The sequence below is a fragment of the Panthera leo genome, chromosome D4 (genome assembly GCF_018350215.1).
Source record: "Panthera leo isolate Ple1 chromosome D4, P.leo_Ple1_pat1.1, whole genome shotgun sequence".
In the NCBI taxonomy this organism is placed as follows: Eukaryota; Metazoa; Chordata; class Mammalia; order Carnivora; family Felidae; genus Panthera; species Panthera leo.
Genome location: NC_056691.1, coordinates 83,899,679 through 83,915,199, shown reverse-complemented (window position 1 = coordinate 83,915,199; position 15,521 = coordinate 83,899,679). Strand labels below are relative to the sequence as shown.

Genomic DNA, 15,521 nt, shown 5'->3' with positions numbered 1-15,521 from the left:
CCAAGTGTCAAAAAAAAAATCACCCAGTGTCAAAATTCATCTTTTTTCTATTTTTAATTCTGAAAACTGACATTTCAGGATGATGAAAGCCAAAGACTTGAAGAATATGATATCATATTCTTGTTGATACTATTCTATTAAATGTAAGATGGATTAATTTTAAGAAACTGACAATTCTTGGGGCGCCTGGGTGGCTCAGTCAGTTAAAGCGTCCAACTTCAGCTCAGGTAGTGATCACAGTTCATGAGTTCAAGTCCCACACTGAGCTCTGTGCTGACAGCTCAGAGCCTGGAGCCTGCCTCAGATTCTGTGTCTCCCTCTCTCTGCCCCTACCCTGCTTGCAATCTGTCTCTCTCTCTCAAAAATAAACATTTAAAAAAATTAAAAAGAAATCAACAGTTCATAACAAATCAGCTCATGGAAGTTTAAAAATGAAATCCCATTCTGTAAAATGTATAAAATAAAGTACCTATTCATGTTCACTAACTTGCTGAGCTCCTCCTCATTTTCATTAAAAAAATGGCACTAAAATACTGCTCTCTTGGCCTAAACACTCTTTCCCTCCCTGTCTTGGCTATTTTGTCTCACTCCCATTCATCCTTCAAGAGAAAGTATTAGCTTCACCTGTTCTAGGATCATCTCCTGACATTATCACCACTTGGACAACATGGGTGCCCCATAAACCTCCATGCATGCTTATCTCCATCAGACACTTAGTATAATGAAGGGAAATGGTCTCCTCTTATTCTCCCCAATAGACTATCAGCAACTAGAGAGTAGCAGCCTATCCTAATGCTCTCTGCATTCCCAGTGTCCAACACAGTGCCCCCACCCCTACGCCGCAGGATAGTGATTATACCTACTCTTTTTGTGGGGACTTTTTGCATGATTAAATGAAACTACATCTATAAAGTGCTCATCCAGAGTCTGGTACATGGTAATTCTGAATCAATTTGTGTGAGTGTGTTTATAGATAGATAATAGAAGTTTACTAGGTGAATAGAACTTAATTAAACCCAATTGTTTTAAATAAGCTTGACTAAATAAAAAGAAACTTTATTTTATAAAATACAGGTATCTTAGCTCACTTGATAAAACATTATTAACAATATTGGGGGGGCGCCTGGGTGGCTCAGTTGGTTAAACGTCCGACTTCAGCTCAGGTCATGATCTCGCAGTCTGTGAGTTCGAGCCCCGCATTGGGCTCTGTGCTGACAGCTCAGAGCCTGGAGCCTGTTTTGGATTCTGTGTCTCCCTCTCTCTCTGACCCTCCCCCATTCATGCTCTCTCTCTGTCTCAAAAATAAATAAATGTTAAAAAAAAAAAAAAACAAAAAAAAACAATATTGGGGAAATAGTAACTGTGTATTTCCCACTTTACTGACAGAAACTACTAAGTTATTATTTTATTATTTAGAACTTTGAACAAAGGACAGGGCTACATAATCCAAATACTGACTACTTATAACAAATGGCACATCCAGATTTCCAAGAAAAGTTACTAAAATATAATCAAAGTATACTGTTGGTGCATGATCTCAATTAATTATGAAAAGTAGGTCTAGATAAAGCTAGAACTTACTCATAAACCATAACTAATTGGTGCAATTTTTAAAAATTGCATTAGTATCAGTAAACATAAAGAGAAAGGCTTTCCCAAATTATTCAAAACCATATTGCAAAACACTGAACAGAAACAAAAGCCAAAAAAATATATATATACTAAATTTAAGGAGAGCCTGAATATGAGAAATTCTCTTTACCTATAGGCAATCGATTCTTCTTATTTGCTGGAGTGGTTGCTGGAGACAGCTGAGGAGTATTATAGGGAGTCATTTCTAAACTGCTACTTTTTCCTGGCTTTGCCTGGGGCAGGTTTGCCAATAAATTGTCAAGAGCCATCCTATCTTCTCTTAGTTGATCTCCAGACATTACACTCTTCATAAAATTCACCTGGCAAAAGTAAAAGGACATTAGCTAGTGAGATCAATTTTTCAAATACAATATATATTTCTCACACAATGTACTCATCTATGACTCTGCCCATGCTTAGATAAATGACTTTTGAGAAAATCCTATTAAAGAATAAAGCCATTACCAGAGTAATAAGCTGACTGTAGGTTATATAAACCACAGTTCTGCTCAATCCTTCCAGAAGATTAACGGAGGACATTGGAGGGGTCTCCACTGCGCGGCCCCCAATCACAACATCAAGGAAAGCAGCAACACAGCTCTGTTAAACAGGGAAAAATCAAAGTGAAATATTTCCCCTTTAAAAGAAGGGAACAAAATGTCTAATCAAGGGGGACAAGCATGCAAAAAGTTATTCTTGAAAATTATATTAAACCCAACATTGTTTCAATTTGTTTCAAATTAAACTCTTCATGAATTAATATAGCATTGTCTACACAAAATTCTGGTAAGTGAAACAAACATGACACAGAACAGTGCACACTACACCACCATTTGTGAAAAGGGAGGGATGGGGTGCCTAGGAAAATATATGTAAGAGTTTGCTTGTTTACATATAGACCTCTTGAAGAAAACATAAAAGACTGAGAACATCAAGAACCTTTTGGGGAGGAAGGGTGCCTGGGTGGCTCGGCTCAGTTGGTTAGGCATCCGAGTCTTGATTCTGGCTCAGGTCATGATCTCACAAGTTCATGAGACTGAGCCCTGCATCCAGCTCTGCAATGGCGGCATGGAGCCTGCTTGGGATCCTCTCTCTCCTCTCCCTCTGCCCCTACTGCACACATGCACGTGCTTTCTCCCTCTCTCTCAAAATAAATAAATAAACATTAAAAAAGAAAAAAAGAAGAAGAATCTTTTGGGGAGGAAATAAAGGCTAGAAATCAGAGGTGGAAGGAGAATTTGACTATATAACCTCTGAATTTTAAACAAAGTAGAATGGATAGCCTACTTGACTATGATTAATTAAAATCTAACTTAATTAAAGTGAACAATGCCATAAAACATATTTATGAAATACACTTAAAACTATACAATTATCTCTTGTTTGCTTTAGTAACTTATTAAAAAAAGTTTTAGTTTTTATTTTTGAGAGAGAACGTGAGCAGGGGAAGGGCAGAGAGAGAAGGGGACAGAGGATCCAAAGTGGGCCCTCCACTGATAGCAGAGAATCCAACATGGGGCTCTAACTCACGAACTGTGAGATTATGACCTGAGTCAAAGTCAGATGCTTAACCAATTGAGCCACCCAGGCTCCCAACTTTAGTGACTTTTTAAAAAATTAAACTACTTATTTACTTAAACATTTTCAATTTTTTTAAAGTAATCTCTACACCCAACATGGGGCTTGAACTCACAACCCTGAGACTGAGTTACATGCTCTACCCACTAAGCCAGCCAGATGCCTTAAATTACACTTTTTAAAATAATAGCTCTTTGGCTCTCTTATGGCATCTCCTCAACACTTCATTAATTGAGAATAAGTAATCTCTAGTGACATCATCATTTTTAAACTTTTTGTATTTTAGAGAGAGAAAGAGAGAGTGTGTGTGCACTTACACAAGAGCAGGAGAGAGGGGCAGAGGGAGTGAAGGAGAGAATCTCAAGTAGGCTCCATGCTCAGCGTGAGCTACCCAGGTGCCCCATGACATCTTCCTTTAAATATTGCTTATCCAGGGTGCCTGGGTGGCTCAGTCAGTTGAGTGTCCAGCTCTTGATTTCAGCTCAGGTCATGATCCCAGGGTCATGGAATTGAGCCCTGCATCGGGCTCCTCCCTGAGCGTGGAGCCTGCTGGAGATTCCATTCCCTCCCTTCCCCACCCTCCTTCCCACCTCTCTCTCCCGCTCACACGTGCACACGCTCTCTCTCTCTAAAATGAAAAAAATGAATGCTGCCGATCCAATATTGTATCCTTCTATGGCTATACCAAGGGTAATTGAAATGAATATTTAATTTATACACCACCGAAAGACAATAAAGACAGTAGTTAAGTTCACTAATACTCTGGCAAAATTGTCTATAAATAGTATTTCACACGAGACAGTATTCATTCTTACTTTGTCAAATTTTCCAAGGCTGCTCTTTGTCCGGGGGTCTCCCTCTTCAGAGCCAGTCATTGCCAATTGCTGCAAAAGGCGGCCAACCTGCAACCCAAAGCAGTGGCAGGGAGACACAGGCTATAGATACTTACAGATTCTTCTCTATGAAAGCACTTCCATTCTAGTCTAAACATCTGTTTCATAGTAATATTCACACAATCTGACCAAGCATGCAAAAGAGGGTCCCAAATAAAACGTGTATCTTCTCTACATCAGCTTTTACTATATTTAGATTAAGAGTTATGGACAATAAACAGAAAATTTTGCTTTATACATTATACTGACAATATGAAATAAAAATGCAACACCTTTGTTTCTGATATTATACTTTTCATACATTTAGAAATCTTAAAATTCATTTGCAAAAATTCAAACTACTTCAAGTTAACATGAAGTACTTTTTCCCTTATATAGTTCATAAAATACTCAAGGTAGAATTTTTTTTTCTAGATTTAAAAATCCTACAGAACATAGCTGCTTGGAAGGTAAATATTAATTCACAGAGCAAGTTTCTTACTGGTAAGAGAGAACTGTTAATCTACTCTCTGTAAAGACACTTTGGAGAAAACTAATATAGCATTATCTTAATATCTGGGACAATTCCCCTTTTTGCTCATTTTGAAAATAAGTGACTCAATCTTTATTGGAACGACAAAAACAAAAACTACAACTACACTATCTTAGAATAAATTTAGTGTTTCACAGGTAATAAAAATTTTTTAATTTTATTTTGGGGATTCTTTATAGTTAATTGCTAAACATACCAATATAATAGAACTAACCATGAAAAAAAAGCTTATCGTTTAAAAATAAAATCATCCAAAGATACAATCTATTCCAAATAAACTCAATCTCTTCTTCACAGTATTTCTGTGGGATAGGATATGATTAAAAGATTGTCTTAAGAAGTAACATGATTTCAGTAGTTCAGATGATTGGCGGGGGGGGGGGGGGTAAGGAATGCTAATACACACACAGAACTCCTCTTTCTAAAACTCTTAGGTCCTCAAGAGTTTCAGATTTCAAAATTTGTAATTTTTGAAAGGCTGATCAGTGCATAGATGTAACACAGCCAGTATTAAGGGTGGCATTCTGTAATCAAATGTATTAACATTTCTGCAGCAAAACAGGAACATTCATTAGCAGCAAATGGAGTAACGATGATAAACAGCCTCATGTGAGTTCAAGTTAAGTTTTGCTACTAAACAATGTATAGAAAATGATGTATAGGGGCGCCTGGGTGGCTCAGTCGGTTAAGCGTCCGACTTCGGCTCAGGTCACGATCTCGCGGTCCGTGAGTTCAAGCCCCGCGTCGGGCTCTGACTGCTCAGAGCCTGGAGCCTGTTTCAGATTCTGTCTCCCTCTCTCTCTGAGCCTCCCCGTTCATGCTCTGTCTCTCTCTGTCTCAAAAATAAATAAACATTAAAAAAAAAAGAAAGAAAGAAAATGATGTATAAAGATTTTCAATCATGCTAAGGTTTTGAAATCATGGGAAAGGGACGGTGGCCCTGTTCTAGACAATCTAACCAACTATACATTCAAATCTGAGGACTCTATTTAAAAACCAACACAAAATATTTTATGACTAAAATATTTGACAATATTTTTAAATCCCAATATAATAACTGCTTCCATTTCTTAAGAAGAAAACATTTAAGGCAGTTTGAGGCAAAGGAATGGTAAGAATATATAAATATTATCATCGTATTTTCTATTCGCATCTACCTAATCAAATGATTTTCAACTGAACGCCACACTAATAATAATAGCAAAAACATACCTGCATCAGATTAAATCTTGCCACCTCATTAATAGGAGCATCAGAAATTATTCCATACTGTTCTGGATTGACAACTGCAGGACAGATGAAGCAGGCCAAAAGGAGATCAGTACACATTGCCCTGACTTCCCCAACTTCCAGTCTATCTACACAGGAGAGGGTTTTGTACATCTGTGACACAATCCACCTCAAACTATGTGGAAAGCAGTATGTGTTCTGTTTGAGATAACCAATGAATTTGTTCACCAAAGCCACCAGTTTGGCTTCATTGGAATCCACCATCTCTTGAACCTTTTGCCTGAATCTATCTGAGCCTTTCTCTCCGAAGAGTTTTTCCTGTTGAGATGGGGAGAACCTCTCGATTAGCTTGTTTGGATCTGTTTCCAGGTGATCTTCGTCTTCAACAAGTAGTTGCATGATTGGCTCATGTAAAGTAGCTGTGAGAAAAAGTTTGGCAGAAAACAGTCCTTCAGAAAAAAGTTTAAATAAGATGCTGAAGGCACAAGTTCCTCTCCTCAAAAGTCGCCTGGGGTTGTCACTTTCTTTAAGTTCAAATTCAATCAAGTATCTCAAAACCTGAAGGAGGTAGCTTTCATCTTCTTGCATAATGCAGTTGCCATAGAGGGAGGTAAAAACTGTGTAAATAACACTTTGTGTGTTCTCCTGATTAAGTTTCTCCCCAGCAACCAAAGAGGAGGCAATAAGACGAGGATTTTCCCTTAACCGACTCAAGAATTCTCCATAAGCAGTCTCCTGAAATCCTAATTGCTTATATCCATCAACAAACTGTGTATCTTCCAAAATCTTGGCATGCTGGCAACATTCAGCAGGGGAAGCTTCAGCACTAAAAAATGAGCAGACAAGCAAAACAACAAAATCAACAACAATAATATAACACATATACTCCATTGAAACTCCACTGAAACTCCACTGAAACTCCACTAAAACTCCACTGAAACGTAGACTGATTATAGTCCCAGCAATGAGATCACTCCAAAGTGCTCAAATCTTTCAGCCCACCAGCATCTCAATGTGTAAAGAAAGGCAAAACCAAAAGTACAAAGGAGGACAAATTCCTCATATTAAATCAGGTCCAATGAAAAGTATCAAAAAAATAACCATTATTCTGATTTCTTTTTTTAATTATATTTCTATTTTTTACATTTATTTATTTTTGAGAGACAGAGTGAAACAGTGCAAGCAGGGGAGGGGCAGAGAGAGAAGGAAACACAGAATCCGAAGTAGGCTGCAGGCTCTGAGCTGTCAGCACAGAGCCCAACGCGGGGCTCAAACCCACAAACCGTGAGATCAACACGTGAGCCGAAGTCGGATGCTCAAACAACTGAGCCACCCAGGCGCCCCACCGTTATTCTGATTTCTCCCATCAAAGATTGGTCCTATTTTTTTTCAATGTCACATAAATGGAATCATACAGTATGTACTTTCCTGTGTCTCGCTTTTCTCAACGTTATACCTCAGCACCACTCTTCTTACAGTTAAAAACTGCTTCTTAGAACAATAGAACAATAAGGTATTAACACAGTGAAAAACATTTCTAAACGAAGAAGTAGACAAATAGTATCAAAACATGGAAATGTATACAGTTGGCCCTTGAACAATGCAGGCATCAGGGGCACTGACCCCAGGTGCAGTGGAAAATCCACATCTAACTTCTGACTCCTCAAACACTTAACTACTAATAGTCTACTGTTGACCAGAAGAAAGCCTTACAGATAACATAAAGTCGATTAACACATATTTTGTATAAGTATTATATACTGTATTCTTACAATAAAGTAAGCTAGAGAAAAGAAAATGTCATAAGAAAATCATAAGACAAAAATACATTTACAGTACTTTACTCTAAAAAATCCACATATAAGTGGACCCGCCAAGGTCAAACCTATTTGTTGTTCAAGAGCCAACTATATGTTAAATAATATTAGGAAAAAAGGGCATGTCTGGCTGGCTCAGTCAGTGGAACACGCAACTCTTCATCTCAGGGTTATGAGTTCAAGCCCCACATTGGGTGTAGAGATTACTTAAAAACTGGGTCACTCGCCTGGATGGCTCAGTCGGTTAAGTGTCCCTTGATTTCAGCTCAGGTCATAATTTCACAGGTTCTTGAGATCAAGCCCCTTGGGCTCTGAGCTGCTTGGGATTCTCTCTCTCTCCCTTTTTGCCTCTCCCCTGCCTGCACGCACAAGCACGCACGCACTCTCTCTCTCTCTCTCTCAAAATAAATAAATAAACTTAAAAAAATTTTTTTTCATCTCTAAAATAACTGTAATATTAGGAAAGCAGAGAGGTGCCTAGCTTCCTCACTTGGTAGAGCATGAAACTCTTGATCTCAGGTCATGAGTTCAAGCCCCATGATGGGTATGGAGCCTACTTAAAAAAATGAAAAAAAGTGGAACACAAGATAATTTACTCTCAGCAACAATAAAATGTTACATATATAAAGAGACAAAATTAATTGATGTGGTATAAAATATTAACACTAAAGGTATAATTCTCTGTAACAGTGCTTAATTAATAGACAAAAACTCACTTTAATGTTGACTCAAACTGTCTGAAACCATGCACTTTGTAGGAAATAGATTTACAGTTACCAGTGAGCACAGAACTCCAGTGGTTCATAAAACTTTTTCTTTACCTGGTTATGATAAGCCGGTCCAAATTAATTCTCTGCTGCTTAGCAATCCATGCTGTCCGATACAACTTTTCAGCCGTCTTAAGTACATCTGCATTTAGCCTCTGAATGAGCTGTTTCTCAGAGTTTACATACAAGCGTTCCTGCTTGAGGTGATGGGCCAGAGTATGAATATCCAGCTTCACCATCTTCAAATGCAGGGCAGGTACAAAGGCTAATCACTAAGAGGAAAAAGACAAATTTAAAAATTTGATGTCACTTAAATTGTTTTCCAAAATCAAAAGGGGTAGGAGAATACATTAAGAATTAGGCTACATTTAGGGGCATTTAGTCAGTTGAGTGTCCGACTCTTGATTCCAGCTCCGGTCATGATCTCACAGTTCATGAGACTGAGGCCCAAGTAGGGCTCAGCACTGACAGCACAGAGCCTGCCTGGGGCTTGCTCTCTCTCCCTCTCTCTCTGCCCTCCCCCTGCTCATGCTCTCTCTCACTCTCTCTCTCGAATAATAAGTAAACTTAAAAAAAAAAAAGAATTACCATTACAATTGTACACTTGAAAATTACTATGACAGTATAGCTTCAATGTCCTTACCATAACTACAACAACAAAACGGTAATTATATGAGGTAAAGGAGGTGTTAATTAACCTTATTAACCTTTGCAATACGTTTGTGTATCAAATCATCACATTATGTACCTTAAACTTACACAATGTTATATGTCAATTATATCTCAATAAAGCTAGGAAAAAAGTTGTCCCAGCCAATCAGATTCATGAGTGACCTTAATGGATTTGGAATTGATAAAACAATACATTTGTAGTGAATTCACATTTTAACGGAGATGACAACCCAGACCTCAAAGCTCTCAATATGTTTACAGATCCATTAAAAACTGTTCACATATGGGGCGCCCGGGTGGCTCAGTCGGTTGAGCAACTGACTTCGGCTCATGTCATGATCTCGCAGTCTGTGAGTTCAGGCCCCGCGTCAGGCTCTGTGCTGACAGCTCAGGGCCTGGAGCCTGCTTCGGATTCTGTGTCTCCCTCTCTCTCTGCCCCTCCCCCACTCATGCTTGCTCGCTCTCTCTCTCTGTCAAAAATAAATAAACATTAAAAAATTAAAAAAAAAAAAAACTGCTCATATATTGAAATTTTTTTTTTTTGGTGCTAAGACCAAAAAAACAGAATTAAACATTATGGTAGCAGCTAGAAATGTTTTTTTAAAGCTGCCTGACATAAACAGGTTTAGCAATTAATAATTTTCATTTCAGGAATTTTTTTAACTTTCTTATTTTAATGAACTACTGAAAACTAGGAAAATTTCAGATATTACCATCTAACCTGAATCTTATTGCTTCCAAAGACCACTCTCTTATACTTTATCAATTCTCCAGCAAACCACACAAAGCTGTTATTCTAAATCTCCTGTATCATGAAGGCCCTCATATTGCTCTCTTCTCAAAAGATGTAAGTATGTCCACTAAGATGATTCATTGTTAATAACAAAAGTATCTGGGTACATTCAAAAAATAACTGGTGACATACAGACATATACTTATAAAATCATATTAACTCAGTTTACAGACAATTTGTAGACTTCCATGTGGGAACTCTAACATCCTCTAGGGGGCTCTAGGTTCATAGACTAAGAACAGAATCACTGAATAAATGATTGCAATTGTAAGAAGTATTACAGTTAATGAAAACAGTACTGAAATGGGCTCTTAAAGACCTGAATACTTCATTAATTAGTGCTATTACTTGGGCACATAAAGCATATTCTCTGAACCTCAGATTTTTTTCACCCATAAAAAGTGGACACAATATCTACATTTATCATCCTGGTACAAGCAACATATTAGGTACCAGAAATACAAAAGGAATAAAATCTAATGTGTACCCTCAAGAACTTCCTAACCTAGCAGAATGAAGCAGACACGCAAGCAAATGGCTGTCCGAAAATGTAATGGGTGTTATGCTAGAAGACTGTACAATGTGGAGGGGGGGACAAAAAGAGAAGAAACGATTGAGGAGTTAGATACCTGCACCTAGTCTTGAAAGGCAAGTTGAGGGGCTGGGGAGGGGAGAGACGAGTATTTGCCAGACATAAAGAGGATGGTGGGTGGGGTGGAGTTCCAGATAGAACCAAGCAAAGGCACAGAGGCGTATAACGAAGAGTACATTTAGAGAGTTACTCATGGCTTCCTACAGTCTGGGGGACTGTGTCTGTGTGTTCAGTGAGGTGGGGAGAGGTGGAGAATGGGTAAAATGAGAGATAAGGCTGCAGAGACAAAAGGTACACAAAAGCCAGAGTCAAGAAACTTAGACTTTGCACTGTAGGTGTTGGGAAAAGTTTTAAATAGGAGTTTAAGCTCCTATAATGATAATATTTATATTTGAGAACATAAACTCCAGCAGTAAGGAAAAAAATGAGGACACGGGGATAAGACTAGATGAAGAGAGACAACAAAGTTGTCGGTAGGCAGGAAATGCAGTAGCAATAGAAAGAACAGGACAAGTTTGGGACATGTTACGAGGCAGAAACACAAGATTTGTTCATCACAATTGGGGAAAATAAGGTAAAAGTTTCCAACTCTAGGAACAAGAGTAGGTATGGTATTATTCACCACAGTTGAGTATCATATGGAGAAACAGGTTATAAACTGAAAATGGTGCCTGGTGTGCTTCTAGGAACTTTAAACATTCCCTCTTCATAATATCCCTCTGAAACAAGGGCTCTGAAGCCCAGGAAACTGAGGCTCGGGGATGCTGAGTAATTTGCTCAGGGCCACACAAGTGGTAGATAGATGATACAGCCAGTACGCCATTATTATTACCCTGATCCCTACAAGAATGATGCAAAAATCCTGTGGTTACTCAGGAGAATATCTTATTTTTAAGAGATGCATGCTCAAGTATATAAAAGTATAGTGTTAAGGATGTCTGCAACTTCCTTGTATATGGTTCAGCAAAAAAATAAGAGATTAAAAACAATTTTTTCTTTATTTTTGACAGAGAGCGAGCGAGCCAGAGCATGAGTAGGGGAGGCTCAGAGAGAGAGGGAGATAACAGACTCTGAAACAGGCTCCAGGTTCCAAGCTGTTAGCACAGAGCCCGACGTGGGGCTCAAACCCACAGACTACAAGACCATGACCTGAGCTAAAGTCAGACGCTTAACCAACAGAGCTACCCAGGTGCCCCAGGAGATTTTTTAAATGCAGCAAAATGTAAACAATTGTTGAATCTAGGTGAAGGGTAGTTGATGATCACTATACTATCCTTCAACAATTTCAGTTATGTTAGAAATTTTTCATAATAAAAAAATAGGAAAAAATATTTTAGAAATTCTCAAACTGTGCCATTCTTGCTGCTTTAATACAATTTAATTCAACAAATATATTACTGAGCTTTTCTGGAGCTTAGCCAGGTCCCCTAATCTCAAGGAGCTCACAGTCTAATTATAACCGAAATACTGTTCAAGATAGAGAGGACACATAAAATGTTTCCAGTGACATAGCAAAATATGAACCAATTTATGCAATTTAGAAATTAAAACCTTCAAATATAGCTTCACTTAAAAAAAATTTAACACATGCAAGTAATGCTCCACCTAATCTAAACAAGAATTCACCTTCTAAATCCCTCAATAGCTCCAAATCAAAGATATTTTAGGTAAGTCTAGACAAACTTGCTAAGCATTTTTTTTCCTTTCATCAAGTTCAAGAATTGTATGTTTCAGTACTTTTTCTTTCTATAATTAGCTGGTCTGAGTGGTGGCAAAAAAACAGGTTAATAGGTTACCATACAAGATGATACTTTTTAAAACATTATTATATAAAAAAATAAAAATAAAAATTATAAATAAAATAAAATATTATTGTATAAATCCATAATCTTCTCATTACCATATAAACATAAGAAAATGTCAGTAAATGGCAATCAAACCAATGAAATCTTGCCATTTGCAACTACATTGATGGAACTAGAGGGTATTACGCTAAGCGAAATTAGTCAGAGAAAGACAAATATCATAGGACTTCACTCATATGAGGACTTTAAGACATAGAACAGATAAACACAAGGGAAGCAAAAATAATATAAAAACAGGGAGGGGGACAAAACATAACAGACTCTTAAATATGGAGAACAGAGGGTTACTGGAAGGGTTGTGGGAGGGGGGATTAGCTACATGGGTAAGGGGCATTAAGGAATGTACCCCTAAAATCATTGTTGCACTATAAGCTAACTAACTTGGATGTAAATTTTAAAAATTGAATTAAATTAAAAAAAAAAAAAAGAAAATGTCAGTAAACCACTGGGTAAAATGTTAAGAGGTTAAAAATATTAACTCTGACCTATATTTATGTCCAGTTTACCTAAATTGAATTCATATGCTGAATACTATTTTATACAACATGTACCACACACTGGAGTATAATGATATTACATCTCTATCTCTCCTCTTAGACTGTAAACACTGAGGGAGAGAATTCAACTTTGTGTCCTAACATACCTCATGGCAGGTAGGAGGAGCTCAATCATGTTAAGTGAACTCAAATCAGGTACAGCACCAAGATTATTATTAGCTCACACATTCTGAAAAAAAAATACTCCCCCCCCCCCCAACACACACAAATAATAATCCCTAACAGGTCACTGCTTAAAAACAATAGTTGCCGGGGTGCGTGGGTGGCTCAGTCGGTTAAGCATCCGATTTCATCTCAGGTCATGATCTCACAGTTCATGGGTTCGAGCCCTGAATCGGGCTCTGTGCTGACAGCTAGGACCCTGGAGCCTGCTTCGGATTCTGTGTCCCCTTTCTCTCTCTCTCTCTCTGCCCCTCCCCTGTTGCGCTGTCTCTCTCTCTCTCTCTCAAAAGTAAATAAACATTAAAAAAAGCAAAAAAAAAAAAAAAAACCCACAGTTGCCAAAAGAGGGTTGGAGAATGTAAAAAGTAAAGTCTATAAAGTTGTTCTGCTCTTCTAAGGCACCCTATAACACAAGAGGAGTTAACAGCTACCGGGAAATAGCTTAAATAAAATATAGGCAGAAACAACTAAAAGTGGGAAATTTTACCATACTGAAGACAACAGGAAAGTACAAACATCTGCAAATAAGTTAGTATCCTGAAAAGTAACAACATTGTCAATATCAAACAAACAATAATACTCTATCAAGCTAACATTTATTTAGAACTTTATTATTCCAGGCACTGCTATTTTTTCCTCATTGAATCCTTAAAACCCTATGATGACTGTGCTCTCATTAACTTCATTTAACAGTTGAGAAAAGGGTTGATGTATCTAGCAAGTAGCTACATCAAAATTCACACTGACCCAGTTCTGATTCAAAAACAGCCCTTGCTCTCAACAGACTAACCTAAACATTTTGTCACTCACATCTACCTTAATTTTCAGTTCTGTTAATAATTGACTCCTTAAAGTTCCTTTTATCTATTGGTTTTTACTTCAACTGGCTTCTAGTGATATCTACTTCATCTGAGTTTACACTCATTTAAAATACAGGTGGATAATGGCCCAAAAACAGACACTTAAATCAACAGAACAGAGAACCCAGAAATGGACCCACAAACTTATGGCCAATTAATCTTTGACAAAGCAGGAAAGAATATCCAATGGAATAAAGACAGTCTCTTCAGCAAGTGGTGCTAGGAAAACTGGACAGCAACATGCAAAAAAATGAACCTGGACCACTTTCTTACACCATACACAAAAATAAACTCAAAGTGGATGAAAGACCTAAATGTAAGACAGGAAGCCATCAAAATCCTCTAGGAGAAAGCAGGCAAAAACCTCTTTGACCTTGGCCGCAGCAACTTCTTACTCAACACGCCTCCACAGGCAAGGGAAACAAAAGCAAAAATGACCTATCAGGAACTCATCGAAATAAAAAGCTTCTGCACAGCAAAAGAAACAATCAGCACAACTAAAAGGCAACCAACAGAATGGGAGAAGATATTTGCAACTGACACATCAGATAAAGGGTTAGTATCCAAAATCTATAAAGAACTTATCAAACTCAACACCCCAAAAGCAAATAATCCAGTAAAGAAATGGGCAAAAGACATGAATAGACACTTCTCCAAAGAAGACATCCAGACGGCCAACCAACACATGAAAAAATGCTCAATTATCACTCATTATCGTGCTCTCATCTACTCGTGCTCTCTCTTTAAAAAAAAAAAAAAAAAAAAGTGAGGGTGCCTGGGAGGCTCAGTTGGTTAAGCGTCTGACTTCGGCTCAAGTCATGACCTCACGGTTCATGGGTTTGAGCCCTGCATCGGGCTCTGTGTTGACAGCTGAGAGCCTGGAGCCTGCTTCAGGTTCTTTGTGTCTCCCTCTCTCTCTTTCTGCCCTTCCCCTGCTCGTGCTCTGTGTCTCTCTCTCTGTCTCTCAAAACTAAACATTAACAGGGGTGCCTGGGTGGCTCAGTCAGTTAGGCGTCCGACTTCGGCTCAGGTCATGATCTTGCAGTTTGTGAGTTTGGGCCCCGCGTCGGGCTCTGTGCTGACAGCTCAGAGCCTGGAGCCTGCTTCCAATTCTGTGTCTCCCTCTCTCTCTGTCCCTCCCCTGCTCAAGCTCTGTCTCTCTCTGTCTCTCAATAACAAATAAACGTTTAAAAAAATTAAAAAAATTTTTTAAATAAACATTAACAAAAAAATTAAAGGGCGGGCACCTGGGTGGCTCAGTCGGTAAAGCGTCCGGCTTACACTCAAGTCATGATCTCATGGTTCAGGAGTTTGAGCCCTGCTTCAGGCTCTGTGCCAATAGCTCAGAGCCCGGAGCCTGCTTCAGATTCCGTGTCTCCCTCTCTCTCTCTGCCCCTCCCCCACTCATGCACTGTCTCTCTCTCAAAAATAAAAAGCATTAAAGAAAAATAAAAAAAAGAATCTTAGAATTGGTAAGGCTGTTAAAAGCCATCTTCTCCAACTTAATTCAATTCAACAAATATTTTCTGAATGTCTTCATTGTACCAGGCACTAATAGTACAAGACAGAAC

At 38.3% G+C, this 15,521-nt stretch overlaps 1 protein-coding gene across 7 annotated transcripts in view; it reads right to left on the bottom strand.

Moving 5' to 3' along the window:
- Positions 1-15,521, bottom strand: part of GAPVD1 (GTPase activating protein and VPS9 domains 1) — a 72,057-nt gene that overhangs the window by 37,147 nt on the left and 19,389 nt on the right. For all 7 annotated transcript variants that reach the window (XM_042914186.1, XM_042914180.1, XM_042914185.1 and 4 more), the window contains exons 2-6: positions 8,504-8,721; positions 5,848-6,691; positions 4,026-4,112; positions 2,098-2,232; positions 1,763-1,952 (exon numbers count right to left, since the gene is read on the bottom strand). In XM_042914186.1, the coding sequence (XP_042770120.1) occupies positions 1,763-1,952; positions 2,098-2,232; positions 4,026-4,112; positions 5,848-6,691; positions 8,504-8,688 (1,441 nt within the window). In that variant the 5' untranslated portion in view covers positions 8,689-8,721. The remainder of the gene's footprint in view (positions 1-1,762; positions 1,953-2,097; positions 2,233-4,025; positions 4,113-5,847; positions 6,692-8,503; positions 8,722-15,521) is intronic.